This window comes from Dipodomys ordii, unplaced genomic scaffold, assembly GCF_000151885.1.
Source record: "Dipodomys ordii isolate 6190 unplaced genomic scaffold, Dord_2.0 Scaffold28, whole genome shotgun sequence".
Lineage (NCBI taxonomy): Eukaryota > Metazoa > Chordata > Mammalia > Rodentia > Heteromyidae > Dipodomys > Dipodomys ordii.
In genome coordinates, this window is record NW_012267244.1 from 9,357,020 (window position 1) to 9,369,897 (window position 12,878).

Here is a 12,878-nt window from a genome sequence, read left to right on the forward strand (position 1 = left end):
ACCATGTCAAGACAAAGGCTCTTTCCCACCTGGCTGGTGTACCTTTTCTGCCTGCAAGGCCACTCCCCACAAGTATACCTGATGGATTTGATTCACTTTCCATAGTTCAAGGGTTCCCTTCCTGCTTACCACCACCTGTGTGAGGATTAGTAGGGATAAAGATTGCTTTTCCCATGGGGCTGGGAAGGTGGTTCAGTGGTAGAGCGCTTGCCTTGCATGTCTGATGCCCTGGGTTTGATTCCTCAGCACCACATAAGCAAAAAGAAAAAAGCCAGAAGTGGCGCTGTGGCTCAAGTGGGAGAGTGCTAGCCTTGAGCTGAAGAGCTGAGTGACATGCCCAGGCCCAGAGTTCAGGCCCCACAACCGGACCCCCCCCCCGCCCCCGCAAAAAAAAAAGATTGCTTTTCCCCCTGAATAATCATTCAAATTTGCTATTCAACAGAATAAATTTCATAATTGTTTATGTTCCTAAGAACAGTTTACAAGTGTACCTCTAAACCTTAACCTAAGTAACATTAGACTCATAGATATCTCAACATAAAACAATTTTTCTTTTCTCTTTTTTTATGTGTATGTGCTGGTACTAGACTTGAATTCAAGGCCTCACACTCTCATTCAACTTTTTACTCATTGTTGGCACTCTACCACTTGTGCCACAACTCCAGTTCCAGATATCTGATTTCCAAAAATCTTGTAGATTTGCCTGAGTTTCCAGCAGACTCTTGAGTAGATAGGATTATAGGTGTAAGTCATCAGTGCACAACAAGATTTTTTAAACATAACATTTAAAAAATAGCCAAGTGCTGGTGGGTCACACCTGTAAACCTAGCTATTCAGGAGGCTGAAATCTAAGGATCACAGTTGGATGTCAGCCTGGGCCAAAAGGTCCATGTGACTCATATCTCCAATTATGACTAAAAGCTAGAAGTGGGGCTGTGGTTCAAATGGTAGAATGCTAGCCTTGAACAAAAGAAGCTCAGGGAGAAACCCAGGCCCAGAGTTCAAGCCTTGGGACCAGTGAAAACAAAAAAACAAACTATTTAGGGTTAAAGAATAGAGGGTCAAATATCACCAAATTGCAATTTATTTATTCCGGTCTTTTCACAAAATTAATGCATGGTCATTAGGAGAAAACTCATAGAGGTTTTGTTGTTGTTGTTCTTTTAAGACAAACCTTCACTATATAGCCATCTGCCTCAGCCTTCCAAACGCTGGAATTGCAGACATGCAACATTATCCCAAGTTAAGTATTTTTACTGTAACTAAAAAAATGATTTTATGGCAGCTGTTAAAATACTAAAATGAAATTGTCCCTTTCACCTTTGTCAAATAACTGCAAAAATAAAGCACATATGGATATGATAACAGGAAGTAATGTAGACAAATTTTCTCAGAAATTAACTTTGATTCCAATGGCTTGTTTAAATTCTTGATTTTGTGGTTCCAAAATGTCATAGAAAACTTGATTTTTATTAAAGTGTTCTCTAATATAAAGCAAATCTTCAGTGGGATAGTTATCAGTTTTTCCAGTCCAAATAGTCAGGCTGTACCTGTATTAAAATAAGAGAACTATGTAGTTAAAAGCCATTTTTTTTTTGGTAAAAAACAATGGCAAGTGATTCTAAGTCTAAAAATACATATTTGTTTCTATACCAAACATACACAAACTTAAGTTAATTAGCAATAGTATAACTATACTTTCCTATTTCATTCCTTCATCAACAACAAAGAGACTAGAGATTTAAAAAATTTAACACCGGTGTTTGTCAAAATTGCATAACAACTATATTTGAATTACAGAAATACTACATGGATTTTTTTTGTTTGGGTTTTTAAACTGCATATATATATATATATATATATAAAGCCAAATATACATATACATATATATACACAGATATATACACATATATATATGTGTATATATATATATATATATATCTTTTCTGTTTTGGTATTGGGGACTGAATCCAGGACATTGCACTTGCTAGGCAAGTGCTTTGCCACTGAGCTATATCCCAGTCCTTACATGGCTTTTAGAAACTCAGACTAGTAACACAATAAATAAATAAATAAAAATATGTCAAATTTTGGAAAAAGGAACTGAAGGGACTGTGTTACCTAATGTCAAAATTACAGCTGTTAAGCCAGGCACTGGTGGCTTATGCCTGTAATCCTAGCTATTCAAGAGGCTGAGATCTGAGGACTGCAGTTCAAAGCCACCCTGGGCAGGAAAGTCCATGAGACTCTTATCTCCAATAAACCACCAGAAAACTGGAAGTGGTGCTGTGGCTCAAGTGGTAGACCCTCACTTTGAGCTGAAGAGCTCAGGGACAATGCCCAGGCTCAAAGTTCAAGCCCCAGGACTGATTTAAAAAAAAAAAAAAAGATTAAAAAAATACAGCTGTTACTGGGCCCAATTGGCTCACACCTGTAATCCTAGCTACTCAGGAGGCTGAGATCTGAGGATTGCAGTTAGAAACCAACCCAGGAAAGCAAGTCTGTGGACTCTTATCTCCAATTAACCATCAAAAAGCTGGAAGTAGAGTTGAGGCTCAAGTGCTACAGCACTAGCCTTGAGCAAAAGAGCTCAGGGACAGTGCTCAGGCCAAGTTCAAGCTCCAGGACTGGCACATACGCAAAAAAATGAGAGCTGTAACCTGGGTTTATTCAGTAGTCTGTATGAGGGGAAAGCATTAACAGCAGAATGTGAAGGGACCAGGATATCACTACCATTGTCAACATCCATAGTCACTTTTGATGGCCCTGCTATCTCTGGGAGATTTTTGTATGAGATGATAACACATCAAGGGATGTCATTAAGAATATTAGAAAGAATAAATTTACAACCAATTCTTAAGTTAAAGAACAATAACATATGCAACATTTTATGGATTTAGGAATACTGTAATCAAAATGTCATTTCTACCCTATATCCATTTCTTAGCCAGGTCCTGGTGGCTCACACCTGTAATCTCAGCTACAAAGCCAGCCAGGCAGGAAAATACATGAGATTCTTATCTCCGATGAACTACTAAAAAGCCAGCAGTGGAGCTGTGGCTCAAGTGGTGGAGTCCTAGACTTGAGCAAAAGAGCTTCAGGGACAGCACCCAGGCCCTGAGTTCAAGCCCCAGGACTAGTAAAACAACAACAACAACAACAATAATAATTTCTTTCAGTCATATGGTTACATTAGAGTCTATGGAAAAGCAAAGCCCTAAGAAGTTTCATATTTATTTTCCCCATAAATTTGTCATAATTTGGAGGAAGGGAGGAGGTAATCCCCAAAGCATTTCTTCTACTACCCATAAGAAATAGCTGTGTAATTGGGCATATGGTCTTGTTACACTGACATATTCCTGCCCTCGTGAACAGTTACACCATTTTCGATATATAACAAAGGAAAGTACTTTGGATTTTGCCACAGCAGTAGTATATAACAAACCAGAAATAATTTTATATAGTTTTTTTTTTTTTTTGTCAGTCGTGGGGCTTGAACTCTGGGCCTGGGCGTTGTCCCTCAGCTCTTCAACTCAAAGCGAGCGCTCTACCACTTGAGCTACGGCGCCACTACCAGAAATAATTTTAAAGTACCACACAGATCATAGAGGAAAGGAAAAGTGAAAATTCTCTTTGAAGCCTATATTTCATGCTAGAATGGAATCTATTAATTTATCTGGGCACCATGGTGACAAGACTTATAAAAAGACACAGATATGATCATCGTGGTTAAAAGAAGAGCTTTCCAGTGTTAGCTTGCCTCATTTCATATTCCCCCCCCCCACTGAACTTAAATAAAAATGAAAAAACAAAATTGCTAAAGAGTATCTTAAATTATGTTCATTCAAATAAATTATCTACCTACATTTTAAAGCTTCTTACTGTCCAAAAAACATACATAAGTTATATAAGTTATCATCAAGAATAAGTCAGTTAACCCAAACACAAAACAACACCTCAGGAGGGACCTCTGTGTCCCTGCTCCAGCACAACCTCTCTTCTCCCTCACTTCTCATCTCTTGTCCTCTTACCTTAATAAGCTAGCTGTATACAATGGATATTTTGTTTTACAAGGAGGGAAAATAAGAATCTATATTTACATATCCACTTATATTTACAAAGAAGCTAATAACAGGTTAATAAGAAACTGACAACTGTTAGCTGGGCACCGGTGGCTCATGCCTGCAATCCTAGCTACTCAGGAGGCTGAGATCTGAGGATCATGGTTCAAAGCAAGCCTGGGCAGGAGAGACCGTGAGACTCTTATCTCCAATAAACCACTAGGAAACAGGAAGTGGTGCTGTAGCTCAAGCAGTAGAGCGCTCGCCTTGAGCTGAAGAGCGCAGGGACAGCGCCCAACCCAGAGTTCAAGCCCCACGACTGACCAAAAAAATAAATAAATAAAATAACAAGAAACTGACAACTGTGGTTAGCAAGATTGGTCAGGAAGACTGGGTAGATGGAAGAAAGGATTTTTCACAGCATGATCCTTTAGTCTTTTGGGTTTTTGAACCAATTTCTTATTTAAATAACAGTATATATAACTGTGTGACAGAAACTGGCAGCTTTGTTCAATATCCATTCTCCTTTTTACTTAATAAACCTCTGAATTCTTTTCTAGACATAAATGTCATACAAAATAGAAACTACATTCCCCAACTCTACATGAAGCTAGATGTGGGCACGACTGTCATCTTCAATGAGTTACACGAGCACACATAATAGTTTTCAGCTCTCATCCTCCTAGAGAAACAATGATTTTTGGCAATGACCCATGGAAAAAAGTATTAAGGAGACACTAGAGAAATGTGAAAAAGAACAGTTTCACTTTATCCACACCCCATTCTCCCAGTGTAATCCAGTTAGGGTGCAAGAGACCTCCTTGCCATCTGATTTTTCCCATGTGGGAAAGTAGAAACATAATGAATTCTCAGTTTCCCTAAACTTGTGGGATGATGGTCAAGAAATCTGATTCATTTTCAGCTTACCCAGGATACTGAGGGAATCTGATCAAGTCTGAGGGCAACTAGGAGGAAGAAGAGGTGAGGGCTCAAAGCAATCAATCCATGGAACTCAATGAAGTGGGGGTAGTTCCCGTTAATCATGTCACAGACTTCCAAGATCTCTGCTTACAAGCCTTGGAGGATGGATACCTGTGGATGCTCTACAGGCCCATGATTACAACCAGTACTCTGTGACGCCTTCGTCCATGGCATCCTCACAGATGGCACACTCAAGCCTCTGTAGATCATGCATGAGCACAAATAGCCAGATTGATTCTTCTGAATTTGGAAAATATGCTTCACTGCTTTAGAGCACTACAAGAAGGAAAATAAATAGGAGGTTTCCAGCCCTCAGCCTGGCTGTCCAAGCTTAAGAGAAAGCACAAAAGAAGAAATAAGATGGGTAAAGTATGTGCATCCAGAGAACAGTTATGGAAGAGCCACAGAATCTTGACACAGTTTGACTTGGGAAGGTCTTTCCATCTAAAACGCTCAGTAGAGTTGAAATTTGACAATATAACTCTATCAAAGGAACTCAGTAATTGCCTTCCTTCCTTCCTTCCTTCCTTCTTTCCTCCCTCCCTTCCTTCCTTCCTTCCTTATTTGCCTGCCTGCCTTCCTTCCTTCCTTCTTTCCTCTACTTTCTTCCCTTTCCCCTCCTCCACTCTTCCTCCTCCTTCTCCTCTTCCTCCTGCTGCTACTGTTACTGCTATTCTCCTTACAGTTTTCTAAATTCAGGGTATCATACTGGCCTAACCTGGCTCAGCTAGTGGCTTTGTCACTTGAGCCACACTTCTTTGCTGGTTATTTTGGAGAGTATCATGGACTTTTCTACCTGGGTTGGCTTTGATCTCTGGCTCTCAACCTCCTGAGTAGCTAGGATTACAGGTATGAGCAACCAGTGCTCTGCTCACAATAATTCTGTTCTAAACAACATAGAAGAAATGAAAAAACTATGATATATCTGTGAATGTAAAAACACTGTTCTAAAAGATGCTCAGGAAGCTATAAGAGAATGAAATCAGGAAATCAACATATGAACAAAATTAGAAATACAATAGAGGGGCTGGGAAGGTGGCTCAGTGGTAGAGCGCTTGCCTTGCATGCATGAGGCCCTGGGTTCGATTCCTCAGCACCACATAAGCAAAAAAGAAAAAAGCCAGAAGTGGTGCTGTGGCTCAAGTGGTAGAGTGCTAAGCCTTGAGCTGAAGAGCTGAGGGACAGCGCCCAGGTCCAGAGTTCAGGCCCCACAACCGGACCCCCAAAAAAATAAAAAATAAATATAATAGAGACAAATCATAAAACAAGAACCCAACAGAAATCCTGGAACTAAAGAATATAATGTCATGAAAAATACAACAATGAGCAACAGACTCAAGCAGAAAAAATACTCCATAAACTCAAAGAGTTTATTTGAAATTGTATACATAGAAAAGAAAAAAAAAGGGGATAAAAACAAGGAAAAATTGTGAATAAACTTTCGGGGATTAATACACCCAATATATGCAATATAGAGATCCATCCAAGAAGGAAAAGAGAAAGAAAAAAGGGAATTTTAATAAAACTTTGTATGAAAAAGATTTCTGAAATGAAATTAATTAAGAGAGAAACTAATTTATCCCCTTTTAACAGTTTGTGACTGTGTAATAATAAAGCAAGATGATAGCCTTGGGGAGCATCTATTTCATATACAACCTTTTGTATGAAACAGGTTAAAAGCCTAGCTGTTAAGTAAGAGAAAGTCCACAGAGCTTCCATCTGCTGGGGGAATCTGTGCATATACACAACCTTTTCCATTTCCTTTTCTTCTCATACACACTGTCCTATGATTTTCAAGCTCAGTTGATTCTCACACATACTCACTTGCACACCTTGCACACTTTACCTTGCTAAACTAATACATACCTGTTTGATTTCGTTAATAGCCAAAGTAACTGAGAACAGGACTGCCTGACTAATGCTGCCCTGACAGGGAATGTTACGGGCTGACTGAGTCCACTGCATATATATTCCATCTCTTTCACCATTGTCCAACTGTACCCTGAAATGAAAGAGAAAAAAAATGAAGATTTCTAATTAAAATCTTAGAAGTCAATTAAATAAAAAATCAATTAGCTCAAATAGATAAATCTATTGCAAATTTACAGGTAAATGAATAGAAAATTTATAAGTTTTTCCATTTGGAGTCAGAGTAAATTGAAATATCACAATGCAAGTGAACATTTTTTTAATTGTGTGGTAGGATGGAGGTACCTAGGGTCTTACTCAAGGCAAACAAATTATCTAACTCAAAGTCATATCTCCAACCCAACCAAATATGGTTTTAGGTTTTAAGTTTAAGAGACAGGGTTCTTAATATGTAGCTCAAATAGCCTCAAACTTATGATTTTTCTGTTAAGAATCACACTCCCATACTTGGTTATCCAAGAAAATATCTGTAGTGGAAAATGTATATAAAAACCATATCGCCGGGCGCCAATGGCACACACCTGTAATCCTAGCTACTCAGGAGGCTGTGATCTGAGGATCAAGGTTCAAAGCCCACCTGAGCAGGAAGTCTGTGAGTCTCTTATCTCCAATTAACTACCAGAAAACCAGGAGTGGCGCTGTGGCTCAAGTGGTAGAGCGCTCGCCTTGAGCTGACAGTGCCCAAGCCCAGAGATTAAGCCCCACGACCAACAAAAATATAAATAAATAAATAAAAATACCACATTAATCTAGAGCACAACAACTTATAACATTAAAGAGGTTTTAAGGGGATAGAGGTGTAGCTCAATGATAGAACATGAGCTTAAAATATGTCAGGCTTGGGTTCAATCTCCAGCACAAAACAAAAAATAGAAAACAAAATCCAAGGAAGTTTTACTAATCTCTCAAGTAAAAAAAAGCATATTTGAAACAATTTTAATTTACTTCATCGCTAAGATCTTTTTCTTAAGTACATAAAGACAGAAAGAGAAGAAAAGAAAAGAAAAACCCACAAAGTCAGGCATCAATGGCTTATGTCTATAATACTAGATACTCAAGAAGCAGCAATCTGAGGACCAAGGTTCAAAGCCAGCCTGGGAAGAAAAGTCTGAGAGACTCTATCTCCAAATAACTAGCAAAATGCTATGTGGGGGTGTGGTTCAAGCGGCAGAGCTCCAACAGGGAGTGAAAATGCCCAGTTCTAGTATCAGCACCAAAAATAAATAAATAACTTCTAATCTCTCAAATAAAAAAAATATGATAGTATTTTTACTGAAAGATTCTAAGGTATGTATCATCTCTTAGGTAATTCTGTATCATTAATATGCTCTATCAATGGAGATTTTTCTATTTGTGTTAGTTAACTTTTCCAAGAAAAAGTGATTACTAGGTATTTATTAGCTGTTTAAGTGATAACTGACTTCAATTCAATTTTCTTTGTGGCTAGTCCAAATCACTTACAGATTTTATGTATAGTAGAAGTAGAAGTAAAACTGACTTTATAAATCTTGTTGGGATATTCTAGAAAATGCACTGGTTGCGTATAAATAGCATTTAAACACTGTTTCATTTTGTATCGCCCTAATCTCTACCAAAAGTGGGTTGTAAAAAGTCGTGGAAGGTAAAGAAGGATTTGCAGAAATCCTCAGTGAATATCTCAATTTAGTAAGTAAATTTCTGGTAAATAAAAAGGAAATGTTTTTTTCTTTAAGTTTTCAAAATTACAGAATACTAGAAGAAGGGATTGCTAACAGAAACTATACTATGGTTAGAAAGCTATACATACTCTTTTTAACAATCTTTAGCATAAGAAGTAGAGCAGGATAAAGCACTTGTTGGTAATGTTGAACACAGTGATGGAAAAGAACTTGAGCACACTCTGGTTGCAGACATGGTTTACTAGGTGCAAACCTGGGGGAGAGTCCTTGTTAGACTACACAGGGACAAGATAGAGTTTATAATCACAAGAGAGGTACTAAATACTTTTCAGTTTATTTTCTTCAAGCATTTTTTAAAATTTTATTTTACTGTAAGGTGATGTACAGAGGGGTTACAGTTACGTAAGTAAGTACATTTCTTTTCAAACAGTGCTACTCTTCAGCATTTTAAATTACGTATTACCTCAATGAAAATAATAAAAACCTAAATGATTAGAAATTTTTAATTGAGTTAGGATAGTTTTTTTTCTCTCAATTGTATCAATTATTGGCTAAGAAAGTCACAATCTGTGTCATTACCCACTAGGTGGCAGTTACTCTAACCTCATGCTGAACATGGAACTGAGGAAACAACTCAGTAATAGGACAATAAATTCAATCCTCAGCACCCCCATACACACATAATGATAATACAAAGCAATAGCCAATTAATTTAAAAATGACTAGCTCACATCAATAATCCTACCTACACAGAAGGCTGAGATCTGAGGATCTTATCTCCACTTAACCACCAAAATGCCAGAGGTAGAAATGTGGCTTAAGTGGTAGAGCTCTGGCCTTGAACACACAAGCTCAGGGACAGGATCCAGGCCCTCAAACAGAAAAAAGGAGTGCGCTGAAGCCCATAGATAAAACCTGTATAGATTCCAAATGCTATCTACTTTATTACTTTTACCACGTGAACTAATGTTCTAGGGCACTGAGTTGTTTGCTGGCTGTTTAACCTAGACATCACTGCCTAAGGATTTGCAAAGAAAATACAAACATGAGCCAAGGGAGTGTAATAAGAAGCTGATCATGTCTACCTGTAGCAGGATGCGAATGCAAAGAACAAATCTAGCCCCAGAAGTGTCTCCAGGCTTCCCAATGTCTTGTCCAATCAAAGAAACGTAAGGAGGTGCCTCTAATATCTAAAGGGCAGAACTTTTGCTCTTCAATTACTCTTACTTCTGAAAAGTTTTTGCATCCATTATCTAAAATATAGAGTCTGCTTCACAGTATAATTGGGGGAGAGGGTGAAGAAGGCACTAAAATGGTTCAACGGTTCAACAACAACACAAGAGCAACTCAGGACTTGTTCAAAATATGTAAAGAGGCAACTTCACTTCAGTAAATCTAGACTTTTCAACCAAGTATTTCCATTTGGTGACAGATGAAGAGAGTGAAACCAATGAGCACGGTGCCATTGTGAAAGAAGGGTCAAACCCATACATGAAGGGTCAGGACTTTCTCAGCACTAGACTCTTAGATTTTGTTGGCAGGGGTTTGTTTTTTTATTGGCTTTGTATTAAAGGTACTATTTTTATAACTGGAGGATATTTTAATTTGACTAACTTTAAACACATTATTAGAATGATCAATCACCTTCATTGACTTTTTCAGGATGCCAGCCTGTTGTCCAACCAAGGGAAAATGTCACATCTGGAAAGAAGGATGTCACGGTGTCTATAAATGGTTTCGCATCTACTACCTTGCTACTCCCATTTGGACCCGGAAGAATATCAGCATTAATCCACACAGGACACTTCAGGTATCTCTTCACCTTTTCCAGCAGCATCATGGATGGTTCCACGGCTGCCAGACTAAAAACAGTTGGCTGTTAACAAAACATTCTCACAGTAAAAGGGCTTTTAGACCACTGGTGTTGATGTTCTCATGATAATAGCATAATACAAAAATATTTGACAAATAAAATCAAGGATCATAGCAGAGGAAAAAGCTAACCTACACTATATTTCAAAATATTGATTTCTACTTATTATTCATGAAAGGAATGCTAAGGTTCTACAGATCTATAAATAGTACCATTACATATAGACCCAGTGGAAGTTCAGAAGCTCCTCACTAGGCTAGTGTAAAACAGTTAGTAGATCATCTGGGGTGGAAGACTAAGAATCATGGGGATGACTTCGGGAGAACATGAGCAGCCCCCCTCATAGTCCTCCGCTTTTTCAAGATGGGACATGTCTAACAGGGCTTTTGTCCTTCTTTCTACTCCTTTTGTGTACCTTCCAAAGTCAAATCAACAATCCCATGAAGTACTACACTAAAACCAGAGAAGCCAGACTCTAGTTCTTAGCTTCTCATTGTCACTCTGCTCCTATGTGGTATATTTCCTCCTTCTACTCTTCTGCTTCTGAAATGGAAGATTAATAAGCCCTAAATCTGGGCTTGTAAACTCCAAATAAGATGTGTCATTTCTCATGTCAAGTCATATGGAACAGAGAAAATCCAGAATAGCCTGTAATCCTGAGCAAAAAGGGCAAAGCTGGAGGCATCACACTATCTGACTTCAAAGAACATTATAAAGCTACAATGACCAAAATAGCACGCTTTCTTATGAATTTCATTTAGAAATTAGGATGAAAGAATAAAAATAATATTCAAAATTGTAATAAGTCACTTAAATTACTTATTATGGAAAAGTAATTCCTTGCCAAAACTCCAGATAAAAAATTTAAATACCATGCATTAGCGAGGCATGGGTGGCTTACACCTGTAAACCTAGCTACTCCAGAGGCTCAGATCTCAGGATTAAAGTTAAAAACCAGCGTGGGTAGGAAAGTCTGTGATACTCTTATCTCCAATGAACCACTCCCCACCTCCCCCAAAAAATGAATATCAGAAGTTCAGAGGTGAAGCTGTGGCTGAAGTCGTAGAGCACTAGCCTTGAGCAAAAGAGCTCAAGGACAGCAGCCAGGTCCTGAATTCAAGCTCCAGAACTAAATTTTGATTAGAATATTATTTAGCTTCCTTCCCCTTACACTCTCCAGCCAGGTTGAAGCTCTCCATTACTAACCATATGACCTCCAGCAGCCTACCTGACCCCCTCTGCCTCCATTTCCCTATGTGGAAAAGGAGGATAACAACAATGACCTACATCCTGGGTTGTTAGGAAGATTAAATGAAAAACCCATGTAATGGTTTTAGAAGATGGTCTGACAAATAATACATGTTCTTACAGCTGTTTTGGTCATTCCCCTTCAAATAATAGGATTAATTTTTTAATAGCCTGGCTCTTTTGTGGTAGCTGCTAGCATTTACGAATAAACAAGCTAATCTGTGGGGAGCCAAAGGAAACATCCCAGGGAACAATTTAAGGGGAAACAGTAAACAAGAAAAATTGAGCTCTTAAAAAGGCAAGGAGGTCTAAAACTTGAAATTGCCAGTTACTGCTGATGAAATGCTCTACTTCATGGTGGAATAAATATTTCCAAAATCGTAGGAGCTGGTGCTAGTTTAGTCAGCAAAGCTTAGCTATTGTCTTTGGTAGTTCAAAAAACCTCTCGGGGAGTAAGTTTCTTTGTCAATGAAACAGTTGAATCAGATGCCACTGGAAAATCTTCATAATTTTAAGCCAGTTCTTTAACTCACAAGTCCCCATCAATACGAACTGCTGTATACTCAAGATTCTGTACACCCTCATTCACCAACAACAACGAGGCTTACTGACATAGCTTGTCCTACAGCAAATGGCTGGACTGCTTTACTAATTCTATAAGGATTCTAAATCCTTATTACTTTCTTGAGTTAATTCAAATTTAAAATATGATTCAGAGATGAGGTAGGTTTAGCATCAATTCTGAATTTCAATAGTGGCAGCCTTCATGAAGCTTATCGTGAGCTTTCTTGGTATATTCTTATAAATACAAGTTATAAATAATATTCATTTATGAGTGAAGAAAATGACATTTAGTCACACTTCACTATCAATACTTCCAAAACAATATTTTAAAGAACACTTTAGTTACTGAAAAACTCTACATAATTCTATTTACAAATATAATAAATCATATTAACTGCTTCAATAATGTTCTCCCAACTCTCTCCCTCACAGATTGCTTTTCAACAAAAGAAGCATTTTTGGGGGGGTCCAGTTGTGGGGCCTGAACTCTGGGCCTGGGCGCTGTCCCTCAGCTCTTCAGCTCAAGGCTAGTGCTCTACCACTTGAGCCACAGCGCCACTTCCG

General features: G+C 38.2%; 1 protein-coding gene across 3 annotated transcripts in view; it reads right to left on the bottom strand.

Annotated features, from left to right (window-relative positions):
- Positions 1 to 1,066: 1,066 nt before the first annotated feature.
- Fam151b (family with sequence similarity 151, member B) overlaps positions 1,067 to 12,878 on the bottom strand; it is a 17,624-nt gene continuing 5,812 nt past the window's right edge. For all 3 annotated transcript variants that reach the window (XM_013015956.1, XM_013015955.1, XM_013015957.1), the window contains exons 4-6: positions 10,274 to 10,491; positions 6,909 to 7,044; positions 1,067 to 1,550 (exon numbers count right to left, since the gene is read on the bottom strand). In XM_013015956.1, the coding sequence (XP_012871410.1) occupies positions 1,391 to 1,550; positions 6,909 to 7,044; positions 10,274 to 10,491 (514 nt within the window). In that variant the 3' untranslated portion in view covers positions 1,067 to 1,390. The remainder of the gene's footprint in view (positions 1,551 to 6,908; positions 7,045 to 10,273; positions 10,492 to 12,878) is intronic.